At 33.4% G+C, this 15,639-nt stretch overlaps 1 protein-coding gene across 1 annotated transcript in view; it reads left to right on the top strand.

The window, feature by feature from the left end:
- The window catches only part of LOC149799389 (uncharacterized), an 86,062-nt gene that overhangs the window by 35,573 nt on the left and 34,850 nt on the right, over window positions 1-15,639 (top strand). The window contains exon 11 of the mRNA XM_089958727.1: window positions 6,107-6,219. Within this exon, the coding sequence (XP_089814853.1) occupies window positions 6,107-6,219 (113 nt within the window). The remainder of the gene's footprint in view (window positions 1-6,106; window positions 6,220-15,639) is intronic.

Raw genomic sequence — 15,639 nt, 5'->3', positions numbered from 1 at the left:
ATTCAAACAGTCTTTTTAGCAATGTACAATCTGCATATCGTCCTTGCCACAGTACTGAAACTACTCTTCTGAAAGTAGTTATTATCTCTGTGTTGGATAGCGGAAAGATTACAGTCCTCACCCTCCTTGATTTGTCAGCAGCATTTGACACAATAGACCATGATATATTACTTCACCGTCTCCAACCTTTATTTGGCATTCATGATACAGCCTTACCGTGGTTTAAGTCCTACTTGGTCAACAGGACACAAATTGTGTCTGCAAATGGAATACACTCCAGCCCAGTTGATCTATGATGTGGTTTTTCCAGAGGGGTCTGTTCTTGGACCTGTTCTCTTCATTCTGTACACTCAGTCGCTCTCAAGTGTCATAAATCATCATTCAGTGTCTCACCAGTTGTACGCTGATGACACCCAAATATACAAATCTAGCCATCCAACTGAAGTTAATGCTACCATCCAAGGTGTAGAGAGGTGCATTTCTGATGCGAAATCATGGATGACATGTAACAAGCTGCAGATGAATGATGATAAAACTGAGGCCATTCTGATCACAACACAAAGACTTACTCTTTCACATCCTTTACCTCAAATATCAGCAATGCCAACATTAAATTCACACAACCAGTACGAAACCTAGGTGTTACTCTGGACAGTACACTCACATTGCACCAACATGTCATGAACATATGCAAGGCTGCATATCTTGAGCTGAGACGCATGAGCTCAGTTCGCAAATATCTTTCAGTTGATGCCACTAACACACTTGTGTGTTCATTAGTACTTTCAGGACTGGACTATTGTAACTCAGTTGTGTCTGGTTCCTCTCAATATCTACTCCAAAAACTTCAAAAAGTTCAAAACACAGCTGCTCTGATCGTACTTAGAGTACCACGATCAGAGCACACCTCCCCACTGCTCTGTACCCCACACTGGCTATCCATTCAATCCAGAATCAAAAACAAAATATGTTCTCTGTGCTACGTTTCACAGTCGGACTCTAGTCCAACATACCTATCCGACCTCACCCATGTGTACATACCAGCAAGATACTTATGCTCTCTTCTGACAATCGTATACTCATTATTCCCACGATGAAAACAAGTCATATGGACAATGTTCTTTTGCATACCAGGGCCCAGCAATGTGGAATGAATTGCCCACTGAACTTAGACAGTGATCACATTCAAGAGTGCTCTCAAAACTCACTTATTTCGACTGCAAGAACAAACTTAAAGACCTAATAATGTTTCCTACCTGAAATATTCTCAGCATGTTTTTTATTTTTTAATGTTTTTCTAATTTCATGGTGTTTGTTCTTGTAATAATATTATTATATGTTTCTTATCTTATATGTGTTGTCTAATGTTGTAAGCGCTTAGAGCTTCTAAAGATTAGGTGCTATACAAAGTCCTCTATTATTATTATTATTATTATCATTGTATGGTGTTTTCTACACTACAGTGGTGGTGCTAACTTCCAGTTCAAGGGCACATGTACCTTTTTCCTTTAGTTTTTGATCCCTTATCTTTACATTTTCCTTTACAATTTTGTGTCTACTCTATAACTTTAAATCCATTTCACTTTAAGGTCTTGGGGTAATAATACAGCTCCCATATGAAAACATCATATATTAAAAATTCAGTAACTTATTACTTTATATTTCTGAATGCTTATGATCAGACATATATTTATCTGTATAAATTCTTGATGCGAGCATCTGTGCAGAAAGAACCATATGAGGTGTGACATATTTGGCTTTTATACATGTTTGAAACATGTTTTCAGTTCCATACCAGAGTCAGGTGGTAATGTCACTCATGAGTTTTCCAAACTCAAGTCTGTATAATGATTGAAACTCCATCACTGAACCATTATCTCAATTATTTTCAGTTACTACTAGGAAAAACTCTTAAAAAATATTTTTACTAAAATTTTATGTTCATTATCAAACAGTCCTGGCAAGCAAATCCGATATATACTGTATTTCCTGCTCACCAATGTTCTCAGTACATGCAAGGGTGAGTAAGTATGCATTTAAGACATTAAGAGTCTGGCTGATATATTCATTATATCAAAACATGTATTTGTCCATGTATATTGGTACTTGGTTATATTCATTATATCAAAACATGTATTTGTCCATGTATATTGGTACTTGGTCTTTCAACACTTGGTGGGCAAATTTATTAGGTCGGACAGCTCTTAGACAACTGTTAAGTAATATAACAGGCATTAAATATTTGATCTGTGCTGAAACTTAAAACCAACATGTTTGGACTGTTTTTTCTTAAACCCACAGACCCACACAAATTAGCTGATGCAATTTGCTCACATCTGCGCATTATAAACTATTTGTAATGATAGTGAAGATCATAGAAATGTAGTACTATCTTCTAAAAGCATGGTTTCAGGTACATTATTGCTAATTGGTGCACATCTCGGAGGGATTTGGCAATGTATTCAGAAATTTGCTCTAAGAGAGACCTCTTCCTGGAGCACAGACAACAGAAGTTTCAAATTAGTGGTTTCTCTATGCCCAGGACGGTTGGATGAGATAGACGGCTAGAGTTTGTAAAAAACATACAGTCAGGCAAATATATAGTGGTTTGTTAGATTTGATAGCTCAGTCATCTAATTTGCATTCAAGCCCATGCCCAGACTGAAGTCATGTTTTAATTAATTGTAGGTGGCTTTAAACTCATGTTAATTCATTCCCTAGAATTAAAATTGATTGTGATGATGCTGGTCAAAACATTACATACACACAAGCAATTACCATGCACTTTGTCCTATGAAGGTAACTCTTTTGCATAACTTTAATTACCTCTTAAATTCCTAACATTTCCTTGCACCATAGGAACTCTAGTGGGTGTTGAATTCGAACAGTTGATTGTGATCATTGAAGATGACAGCCTGTACAATGAACTATAAGAAAATGAAACTTAATTCAGTCCAGACAGTCAAGTACATTAACTAGAAGATGAGTCACCTTAGACTGACAGATAGAGGCTAGCAGACACCATTTTACAAATATTTTATGCATTAAACAAAAATAAAGTAAGTTAGGATGTAAGTCATTTTAAAGTAAGTGGCAGGGTTGCATTGCAGAACATCCAGAGGAGCGGGAGCACAGCTGAATGGGCAAATAGCAATTTTGATCAAGTGAATGAAGGTCAATGCAAACTAATATTTTCAAGGATACCTGAGAGTTTTGGACAATCTCTAGTTAGCGGCTATTTTACATCTACTCTGCCACCCATTACTGTTCTGAATCAGTCAGAATTTCATAATTGATAATCGATGCCACTTAACCAACTGATAATCAATTAAAATCCGTTACCTAAGAGCAAATTTTAATTTTTGTTTATTATACAGTTATATCTTTGCTCAAGAGTTCCAATTATTAATCAACATACAGGAGTAATCTCTTTTAATGACATGTTCACTTGTTTAAAAAATTACATTTTTTTCTATTGTATTATTTTTGTTCTTTGAAAGCAACATTTTATGGTTGATTAATCTTATGCAATCCCCCAAATCCTTTCATTTATATGTGATGTGTCTATAATTTAAATTATTATATGCTCATTTTTGTCCCTGTTAACTTTACATTGTCAGAATCGATCAGTATTTTACGATATTGCACACCTTCATATTCCATTCACATGCATAAAGGAACTACTTTCTATTGTAAATAAGACAATGAATGCAGATGCCAACACTTTTGATTTGCACTTTTGATTTGTAAACAAATCATTTACACTCGCGTAGTAGGCGCTTTAAGTTTTGGTTGATGAAATTTGTTTCTGAATGAAGTAAAGCAAATGTTTCATGGACTGCCACATACCATCTGCTTTGGCACATTCCATGTTAACTTTTTTGATACAATGTTTCGGATTTAGGTTAGCTATACAGTAGACTCCAGAAAGGGTCCTTACAAATAACATACAAGTGACAAGACATAAACTGCCTACTTTTGCTGGCAATAAGAATGGAAAAAAGTTATAGTTACAGTTTTACATCCTGAATTTCCTCAAAATGTACTTTCTTAGTTCTGCAAATCCAAATTACATGAGCCGTGTCATAGGTTCTCAATCTTGATTTCGCATTTCGAAATTGTACTGTAATTTCGAATATAAGTGCAATTACATCCTCCTTACTGCACTCAAAATGAAATAAGCATTAAATTCCGTAGTGTCTTTTTGATAATTGCAATTGAAAGACTTCATATTTTTCCACATTATTATTTCAAATATACAATGACAGAAACAGAAACACATTTGCAGATGTCAACATGCTTCTCCCTCGCTTCTTCAGTCTGACGTATTTCATGTGGAATTGTCGCATATAAATCCATTCCATAATCACAAAATTTCATAGAATCTACAAAAATATCAAAATCTATTTATTCCAGATCAAATGGAAGACTAGTTGCAATGCGCATTCATTCACAATATGACTCCAAATTTTCAATTTTAAGTAGACAAAAATGCAGTTATCTTTCGAAACTTGTCTAGTGCTTGACTAAGTTCAAATTTATGTGGCCAGAGTTAGGTGTGCAGTAATAATGTTGTTGTTGTGCAATGATGAATCTGTGCTTGTGTATTTAGATTGGAATACAGCATACATTCATTTACGTTGTTTCTTGTAGTGTATTTTGTTTATGTAATTAAGCCTTACGTAGAATAAGAAAATGAACATACAATATAAAGGTTACTGCATTTGTATGGGGATATATGAACTCGTTTTGTTGGAAGGATATAGTGCACTCCCAAGGTCGTACAGTATTACATCCGAAAAACTCATTCATATTTTCCCATAAAAACGCAGTAACCTATAAGTTTAAAAGGACATGGTTTTCTTGTTTGTCATTATTTATAAATAATACAAAGGATTTTACATTTAAACTGAAAGAAATCATCAAAATGTGTTAAAATTTATTAACTCATCTGTTCCTGTGAAAGTTTGCACCACAGAATATGGTGTGGATTTCTATTTGTAAGTTGCTGAGTGTATCACAATGTTAGATTGTGCATCATTTTTGCCCTGCACTGTTACATAAATCAGACATATTTTCTGATATTCAATAATTTTCCCACATATATATGTGATATAATAATTGATACATCAGAACTGAGGACAAAAACCCAGATTGCTGCTTGATGGTACTGAGCCACATTTTTGCTGTGGCATTAGTAAATTTACCTTCTTGTAGTTGAATTCTACATTTTTCATATGGCATTACCACTGAATTCCACGTAAGAAGTCACAAAGGGTGACTATGCCAGTTGGCCAATAGTCCAGGCAAGAAATAAGATCTATCACCAGAACTTGAATTTGTGGACTTTGGGTTTCATTATCTTTTGGATTTCCAGATGTAGGAGTGTACAAAGCTGTATATAGTTGTATTGGGAAAGGACAGACTTTTTACTTATGAGCAAGGGTCTCCTAAGAAGGAGTAAGAAGGAGGAAAGTGTGAAACAAAAACATAAATATGACACATGTGGAGTTTTATTTTCTAATATGCTTGCATTTTCTTATGCATTGAAATAAGGAGTAAACTAGGCAGAAGATGTTTGTTTTCATTTATTACCAGGCACGTAATGTGCAATTGATTTGTTTAAGTTAACTGAACAGGTTGTCTGCTTTTGTATGTGCAGTATTCACTGACTGGGCTCAGATGTTTGTTTGTTGTTTGTCTTTGGATAATGAAAGAAATATTTTTGTTTTGGGACAGGAAACATTAATTTTTGGCCATCAAAAACAGATTGTAAAAATGGAGTTCATTAATAATAAAATGCAAAAGAGGGAATTGTTCACATATTATTAAATTTTTGTTGCTAATGAATTCAAGCTGTGTTACTAGGTTCTGCCTTGGATAATCTCCATTGGGATTATATCTTAATTTTGAATTATGTTGGACCCTTCTTCAGTAAGGCACATAAGCATGCTTGCACAGGTTGACCCAGATTCAACTGGGCACTGGCATATGCTGGTTGGGAGAGGTAGATTGTGATGGACTGATGACCCCTTCAGGGAGAGAAATTCATTGTTGGCAAAGATACCTCGAAAATCTCCAATGACTATTCATAACTTTTTTGCAGGTCTAGACACTCGCAGTGAACCATGTCAGAGGTTTTTCCGTGAAGGACTTACTATATCATTCACTAAGATGATGACAGATGATGTTATCAGCCACTGGAAAGATAAAACCCTTGTATGTATTATATGATTCATTGCTTTCTTATGAGGGATCCTTAGAGCCCAAAACCCTAATTCCAACCCTAATTGTGACCCATGATACCATTTTGAATGGAAAATATGAGCACGATGCATTTGTATGAATTACAATATTTTCCATGTTTGACCTTGTAAATGTAATGTATTTCAGGGGCTCAGTAAAATGTAACAATACACTACCTTGATTTTGCAGTCTCACCATGCTCCTAAGTTATATGTATTTAATCATGCTATCACATTCCTCCACACTTTAAGAAGTGCATGAACAACTGTCCAAGAACAATTGCATTTTAAACCCAAAACAAATCAATACTTTTTCAAAAGAGAGAAATATTTTTCATTCATAATAGTAGTGCCAAACAGTAAATCAAAAATATTTGAAAGGTAAGTACAAAGTAACCATCATACAGATATATTGATCTATATCTATCCTGAGTTCCTGCCAAACTAGACAGGACCATGATTCAGAGACCTACATACCTACATACAATAAACCAACTACTACTAAGACATTTATAGATCAAGGTACAGTTACATCTTAAAGTGTCAAAGCGAGCAGGTTATCTTGTCCATTGACTGATTGGATCTTTCGGTACAGACAAGTGTTAATATTGCCAGATATTTATCCATTAATAACCAGTACCTGACTGCAACCTGTACAAATCCATCTCCAGGCTGACTGGAGTTACTGAGCTTGTCATTCTCCTGATAATGGAAGAAATCACTTTAAGTAGAATTGCGAAGATTCACCCTGAGTTGTCATCTTCTACAAGTATTTCACTGGTCACTCTAGACAAAAATAAACCCAGTTTCTTTAGGCACCACATCATGGAGTTTCATTAGTTCATTCAAATGTTGGATCTGCGACTGTTATATTGCCAATAGATTGCTAAATGTTTTCACTTGGAGAAAGGTTTTGTTTTGTTTTGGTGTTTTGCAGCACGTCAAAATAAGTATGTTATCTTGTGATGAGGTAAATAGAGTAATCACAGAGAAATACCATGATAGCCGACCTCGGTAGATCTGATTGTTTTGCCCTTTCTAACTAATTTGATTATACATTCTCACTCTGTTGCTAACTTTATATTGTGTATTACACTGTGATTCTAAAGTTGTCTTCTTATAGCAGTACTTGTTTGTTTGTTATTCATATTGCATTGTAGCATACTCTTTTTATGTGCCTCCTCAAAGATTCCTTCATAATTTTCCACATACCCATTGCCACTTTGAATTTCTCCTTTCATCCTCTAAACAATATGTCAACCAGTAACACTACCTCTCTACCATGTATCAAGAACTGTGGTGCATATCATGTGGTGAACTGTGCATTAAACTGCATGCAAGCAATGTGTTTGGTACTGAGGTATCCAAAGTATCCTGTTTTTCTGATGCAGCAGTCCTGAGTGTTGACACTAATGTTTTCTTTTAACTGATTTATCTGATTCTGGATGGTAGGCTTGCACTTGTCTGCCATATGTATTTCAAGCATTGTATAAAGTCATTGTATGAATTTGCATTTAAAGGCTTTACCTAGGTCATCCTGAATGGTATTTGAAATTCAGTTTGGTTTCGTCAACCAAGATATTTGCAATTGTTGTTTGTTTCTAATCTCCAACATCAAAGACCTATGTCCATCAATCAGATACTGTAACTATACCCTGATCTCCATCCTTAGTTTATGATAATGGATCAACAATATCAATATTGATTTGTTCAAACTGGTATGACACCATGCAGGCTTTGACTGAATGGTAGTTGTTTGTTTAGTGCTTGCAGAAAAGTTTTATGTCCATGCAATAGCTTACACAGTAGAACCAGGACCTTGTGTAATTGTTAACTATCTGTTGTTTTCAAATACCCACTAGTGCTATCAGTGTGCAAGTATTTCAAGACTAATTGTACTAGGGACATTGATATAATTGCCTGTAACCTTTCCTGTTTTCAAGTCTGCCCAGCTCCTGTAGGGAATGCTATTTGATTAGACCATTGACTCCAAAGACTTTTCAGAACTTGAATTGCACTGAGGGCAAAGCTAATTGCTCTTTCTAGAATGTTTTGTAGAATAGCAAAGATCTCACAAGCTACATCATTTGTTAAATGTATGAAATAAATTTGATGTTGATGGAATCAAGATCTGCTGGTGTAAGCTGCTACCTACTGCCAGCACAACACAAACTCACATCCAGAAATATGTTGACTTTTTTCAACCACCTGTTTTGGTAATCTAGATAGCACATCTATATTTGTGTTTACTTCACTATGGCTGTTATTTACCTCACTGTTAGGGTTGCTTAAGTCGATAGACCATTGGTTTCTCTGGCTTTTGTTTCATTTACAGTTTTAATATCACAGACATTTGTCTTTTACAATAACAACTTTAGCTCCCAACTTGGAATGATCAATGCTCCACATTATTGTCCATAATTCCTATTCCTTGTCATATGTAAACTAATTTTTTCAGGCTTTGTGAGTGTTTATATCATGGAAATCTTTCCTTCACATCATGGTATAGTGATCAAAAACTGCTCTTTAAATGCATCCGTTTTGAGGTAGAGCATGGTTATTAAGTTAGGATACGACACAGCTAAGTACTCCATTACTTGCTTTTAAATATATAAAAGTCTTCCGAAGTTCATCATTACATGCAAAGTTTGCATATTGCAGCAGCATGTTCTTGAATGGAGTTGCTCTCTCAACAAAACATTGTATGAAATGGCTGTAATATGATGCTAACTCTAGGAGACATTTTAACGAAAGTTGTGCCTTGTGTTCTGTGGATGTTCTTGGCCTTTTCAACAACAAGTACATATTTCTGTCCAAGTACATATTCTGAACATTATTGAAAGGAAAAGTATACATTATATTTGATATTTTGGCAGCAAATACTTTTACAAATTTTTCTCTTTTTTGGTTGCTATGGTAATCATGAACAAAATAATAATTTCACTGACATTTTTAGTGTTAGCAATCTGCATGGTTATATGCATTACTTTCAACCCACCTGAATATAACTGCTAGTTGTTGTTCTGAAACAATTCATCATATGCTGATGGTCATTGGACATTTTGTGACCCAAGAAGGTTACGCTGACCTTGAAGAGTTGACATTATACTAATTTTTATTTAGTTCTTGATTTTCTAAGACATTTTGGGCACCTGTTTCAAACTTCCTTATTACCCTTAACTGACTCGATATACATAATTTTGTCATTTTGATATGCTTTGCATGTTTTCCAGTTCAGTCTGGAGATCAGAGTCCTCAGTCCTTAACCCTGGTAGTGCTGTGTTGTTTTTGCATGACCTTGTTACCGATGCATATTTGTTTCATCCCCATCTGCATATGATGAATTGTTTCAGAACAACAACTAGTAGTTATATTCAGGTGGGGTGAAAGTAATGCATATAACCATGGAGTTTGCTAACACTAAAAATGTCAGTGAAATTAAGATGTTCATGATTACCATAGCAACCAAAAAGAAAAATATTTGTAAAAGTATTTGCTGCCAAAATATCAAATACAATGTATACTTTTCCTTTCAATAATATTCAGAATATGTACTTGGACAGATACATTTTTTTTCTACATATCACTAATATCCCAAGTTAATTAACTTTAGGCCTATGCTAGATAATTAAAACTTGACTTTCAAAAATGTCTCTATATTTTATTATGTTACAATATTTAGATTATGCGATATTTCTGTTGTGTTATTATTCACAAATGATCTCCATATAAAATATTTTATTCACTTATTGAAAGTTCATTGACAAGTAACCAATACTAATCATACACAAAATGATAATTATAGATTTTGGTAGCCCTAGCCCCCAAAAGTAATGTTAGTGCTTGAAAGGTTTAAAAGATGTTTTAAAAAATATTGTTGGTGTAATCTTGTATCCAGCCAAATATAGCATTCTTTTTCAAAGATCTCAATGTTATCAACCTGTTTTAATTATGAAAGTAAAATACAAGTTATTATACATGTAGAAAAGTTATGTTGGTCATGTTTTAGTGTGAAAAGAATACTGTTTATGCAATGATGTAAAACTTATGGAAAACTAATTTTGTCATTTGAAAATGGTTGAAATGCAGATGCCTTACATCTTGTTTTATATATTTGTATGAAAACACATCTACAAACAATTATTGTTACTTGTAAAAAAAATCTGACAAATACAAGTATCTCTCTATACATATGACGTGTAATTAACACAAAATCCGTCTACAGGTTTATCATCAGTTGCAGTAGACTCATTGTTTGTTTTTTTATCACATCATGAAAAAATGAAACAAAAATGAATTTTGCTTTCAAAATATTAAAAAAAAACATTGCTTAAAAAAGTTAGGACTTCATTCATGGGTTGTTTAAAAAAGTTAGGATTTCATTTATGGGTTGTACAACTTTTACTATTATTTTTAGAGTCATACTACATACAATTTTATTTTTGCCAGCTCCATCTTATCTTTCCTTTACATTCTGTTAACATACAAGCTGAATGCATATCACTTATATTGGATACAATATGTCTGTGATTTCTTTAATAGCTTTAAGTGTATAATTAATGTGTTGCTTAACATATAACCATAAACAGGTTTTTTTTAACTTTTAGAATAATTGTCTTTACAGCTCATTTTGCTTTTACATGTTATTTTTAATACATCTTCTAATGTTCGGATAGTTTGAGTACAACTGTCAGTGGCCTACCTAAAAGACGTCTTTAATTCTGTAATGTTCTAGTGTCTACCCTGAAAGATTTTAATGTAATATCATCATGCATAACAGTATTTTCATTTCCATTTGTTTGGTTTTCACTGGACGCACTAGAGTGATGTACTATTTTTCGGTTACATATGGTATGAAACATCAATTGAGAACTGCCAGTGGGAAAAGCCATGTGAGCTCCTTGATCTTGTCTGCCAAGTGAGGCTGAAATAAACAATAGTATGAACACAGAGTTGTGAGTTTGCAGCATTGGATGGGAGCCTTGGGTCCAGTATACATTTATAACATTAGTTGTCATGTATTATTTTGAGTGGAGCTGCAGATCTGAGAGGCCTGAAGTCACTATTGCTGAACTGGCTTCAACCTAATTATTTCTCATTCATTATAAATGAAAGATCAAGACTTAAGTTTTCAACCTAATTATTTCTCGTTCATTATAAATGAAAGATCAAGACTTAAGTTTTCAACCTAATTATTTCTCATTCATTATAAATGAAAGATCAAGACTTAAGTTTTCAACCTAATTATTTCTCATTCATTATAAATGAAAGATCAAGACTTAAGTTTTCAACCTAATTATTTCTTATTCATTGTAAATGAAAGATCAAGACTTAAGTTTTTAACCTAATTATTTCTCATTCATTGTAAATGAAAGATCAAGACTTAAGTTTTCAACCTAATTATTTCTCATTCATTATAAATGAAAGATCAAGACTTAAGTTTTCAACCTAATTATTTCTCATTCATTGTAAATGAAAGATCAAGACTTAAGTTTTCAACCTAATTATTTCTCATTCATTGTAAATGAAAGATCAAGACAAGTTTTTAACCTAATTATTTCTCATTCATTGTAAATGAAAGATCAAGACTTAAGTTTTCAACCTAATTATTTCTCATTCATTATAAATGAAAGATCAAGACTTAAGTTTTCAACCTAATTATTTCTCATTCATTGTACATGAAAGATCAAGACTTAAGTTTTCAACCTAATTATTTCTCATTCATTGTAAATGAAAGATCAAGACTTAAGTTTTTAACCTAATTATTTCTCATTCATTGTAAATGAAAGATCAAGACTTAAGTTTTCAACCTAATTATTTCTCATTCATTATACATGAAAGATCAAGACTTAAGTTTTCAACCTAATTATTTCTTATTCATTATAAATGAAAGATCAAGACTTAAGTTTTCAACCTAATTATTTCTCATTCATTGTAAATGAAAGATCAAGACTTAAGTTTTCAACCTAATTATTTCTCATTCATTGTACATGAAAGATCAAGACTTAAGTTTTCAACCTAATTATTTCTCATTCATTGTAAATGAAAGATCAAGACTTAAGTTTTTAACCTAATTATTTCTCATTCATTGTAAATGAAAGATCAAGACTTAAGTTTTCAACCTAATTATTTCTCATTCATTATACATGAAAGATCAAGACTTAAGTTTTCAACCTAATTATTTCTCATTCATTATAAATGAAAGATCAAGACTTAAGTTTTCAACCTAATTATTTCTCATTCATTATACATGAAAGATCAAGACTTAAGTTTTCAACCTAATTATTTCTCATTCATTATAAATGAAAGATCAAGACTTAAGTTTTCAACCTAATTATTTCTCATTCATTATACATGAAAGATCAAGACTTAAGTTTTCAAGATTATCATTACTTGCAGTCTACAAAAAATATTTTAAACAAAATTGATTTCTTAGCAACAATTTCAAAATACAATGAATGTGACCAGGTAAACTACAAAATATATATTATTAATGAAATTGTGCTGGTGAGTATGCATTGTATTTAGATAAAGGTAGAGCTGTATTTTTAAGGTGATAACAGTGAAAACCACAGAAGGTTGACTCTATTTGTCAACCTACTGAAGTTCAGGTAGTTATTTTTCATTAATAGAAACCATAATATGGACTTGTGTACACATCAAAATAAAAGTAAATCATTTTGTCACATGAAAGCTTTTAAAATTGCATGGGTCTGAAATTTCTGAACATGGTTCCACATCTATGGAGTTTTCCGTACAGATGATTTATTATTCTGAACACAGTGCCAAAGCTATGCCGTTTTCCTTACAGGTGATTTATTCTGAACACAGTGCCATGTCTATGCAGTTTTCCTTACAGATGATTTATTATTCTGAACACAGTGTCAAGGCCATGCAGTTTTCCTTACAGGTGATTTATTATTCTGAACATGGTGCCAAGGCCATGCAGTTTATTGTTCTGAACACAATGCCAAGGCTATGAAGTTTTCCATACAGGTGATTTATTGTTCTGAACACAATGCCAAAGCTATGCCGTTTTCCATACAGGTGATTTATTATTGTGAACATGGTGCCAAGGCCAAGTAGTTTTCCTTACAGGTGATTTATTATTCTGAACATGGTGCCAAGGCCAAGTAGTTTTCCTTACAGGTGATTTATTATTCTGAACATAGTGCCAAGGCCAAGTAGTTTTCCTTACAGGTGATTTATTATTCTGAAAATGGTGCCAAGGCCAAGTAGTTTTCCTTACAGGTGATTTATTATTCTGAACACAGTGTCAAGGCTATGCAGTTTTCCTTGCAGGTGATTTATTATTCTGAACACAGTGCCAAGGCCAAGTAGATTTCCTTACAGGTGATTTACAGTGAGCAACTGTATTAATTTATTACCCAAGTGTTTCAGTATCAGACATCATTTATGGCAGGTTTTTTTTAAAATGTTTGAAACTATTGAGAACTGCTAATGGATTAAATTTTCATGCAAGACATTTTAGTTTATAATATGTGGTCACAGTTTACTTCAAAGTCTTCTTATCATTCCTGATTAAGCGTTTTTTCTCTTTAAAATTCCCGTGCATGTTGTATTCAGCAGAAATAGTGGATCAAAATATGTTCACACAGTTTTATTAGGGTAGACTTTATCAATACATTTTATTTAACTTCTGACTATCAAACATTATCACAAAACAAAAAAGAACAATCTTTTTATGTTCATTTTCAAACTTCTGAAACTCGCTCTGTGAAAACAAAACAAAATGAAACTGGCAAGATAATTTTTTTCTGTTTGGTTGCTGTTGAATGAAGGTCTTGATTATTAGATTCCCAAGTCACATATATTTTATGCAGTCATAAGAGTGTGTTCATGCAGGAGTGGATCTCTCTCTTTCTATCTCTCATTTCCTTGATAAGAGAGAGATAAAACTTTACAGCAGAAGAAAAGAATCATGCTTTTTCTCTACTTTTTAAAAAAAGGAAATATCTTTTGTCTTGGTAATGAGAGGAATACATTGCTGTTAATCCTGACGCCCCCTTAACATGAATGGTTGGTCCCTTTCAAGTTTGTTACAGTTCTCTTGGTGATGCATGAAAACCCAATATAAGAAATGGCACAGTATATGGCTGACTTTTCAGTGTACATGTTCAGTTGGACACACGTCATAGGTTGATGATTGATTGGTTGATGACATATTCATTAATAAACAAACTTGGCATCTAGTTTAAGCTCGATTAGTGGAACTGGAATTTGTTACCGAATGGGATGGCCATGTCGTAGCATTTGCATATTAACACGCGATTATGTCAGAGTACTTTCATATACACATATCAACATGTGGTATACTCCAGCAGAAATATAATTCTCATGTCCTACAAACTTTATCTAAAGAAGGACTACCCCATACAGATATGTGGTAATCAGTGTCAACTGTCTATGAGACAGCTGTGAGACTGCAACTGCTTAACAGCCACTGTCTTGTTGACATCAACATCCACTTAGATTGACAACAGGCTTGTCTGTTGTAATGTTTCACAGATGTACTGATACAGTGACGCAAAGCTGTTATATACTGGTCTGTTACACGTGCTGTCTCTCTGATATTTTAACACACGATCAATGATTGGCTGAGAATGGACATCCATAGATGCACGTCACTGTACTGTGCCATAAAAATATTATTCTTGCAATGAGGTGGCGACAATCCACACAGAGCATTATATTCCCATCTTTCTTTTCACTGTGACTATTAACGAATATCAAAATATTATACTTTTCTCAACAGCACATTTTTCCAGCATCCCTCGTATTTTGTGTCCAGTTTCTCTTCTTAACAAATAGGGGACATTACAGGGTATTTATGTTACAGGTTTTGCTTGAAAATTACAACACAAGTTCTTCCTTTCATATTCTTATCATTTGCAAAGATATCTCTATACTTCAAACATCTTTTCTACTTAATCTCTCTTTTGTAAATCTGGATAAACCCATATCTAATTCTGTATGTTCTTTCTTCTACTTTACCACTTAACAAAACAAATGCATAATCGTTGACCATTTTGTCTTCCATTCTTACTCTAAGAGAGCACAGAAGGAGCCTCAAAGTATACATAATTTCAGTCCAATTCATTGTCATCAATATGTACATAATTTACATGAATGTACAACCAATCTGCTTCATCTCTCTTTTGTAAGTTTAGATAAACCCATATCTAATGCCATATGTTCTTTCTTCTACTTTAAGCCTCCAGTGCATTATATTCTTGGATGACTTCTATTCACATAACAAAACAAATGCATAATCATTGATTCTTTGGGTTTACATCCTTACTCTAAGAGAGCACATAAAGAGCCTCAAAGTATACCTAAGTGCCACCAATATGTCCATAATTTACATGAATGT

This window comes from Sinohyriopsis cumingii, chromosome 5 (genome assembly GCF_028554795.1).
Source record: "Sinohyriopsis cumingii isolate HCF-2022 chromosome 5, ASM2855479v2, whole genome shotgun sequence".
Lineage (NCBI taxonomy): Eukaryota > Metazoa > Mollusca > Bivalvia > Unionida > Unionidae > Sinohyriopsis > Sinohyriopsis cumingii.
Note: the sequence above shows the minus strand (reverse complement) of the source record. Positions and strands in the feature narration are given on the sequence as shown.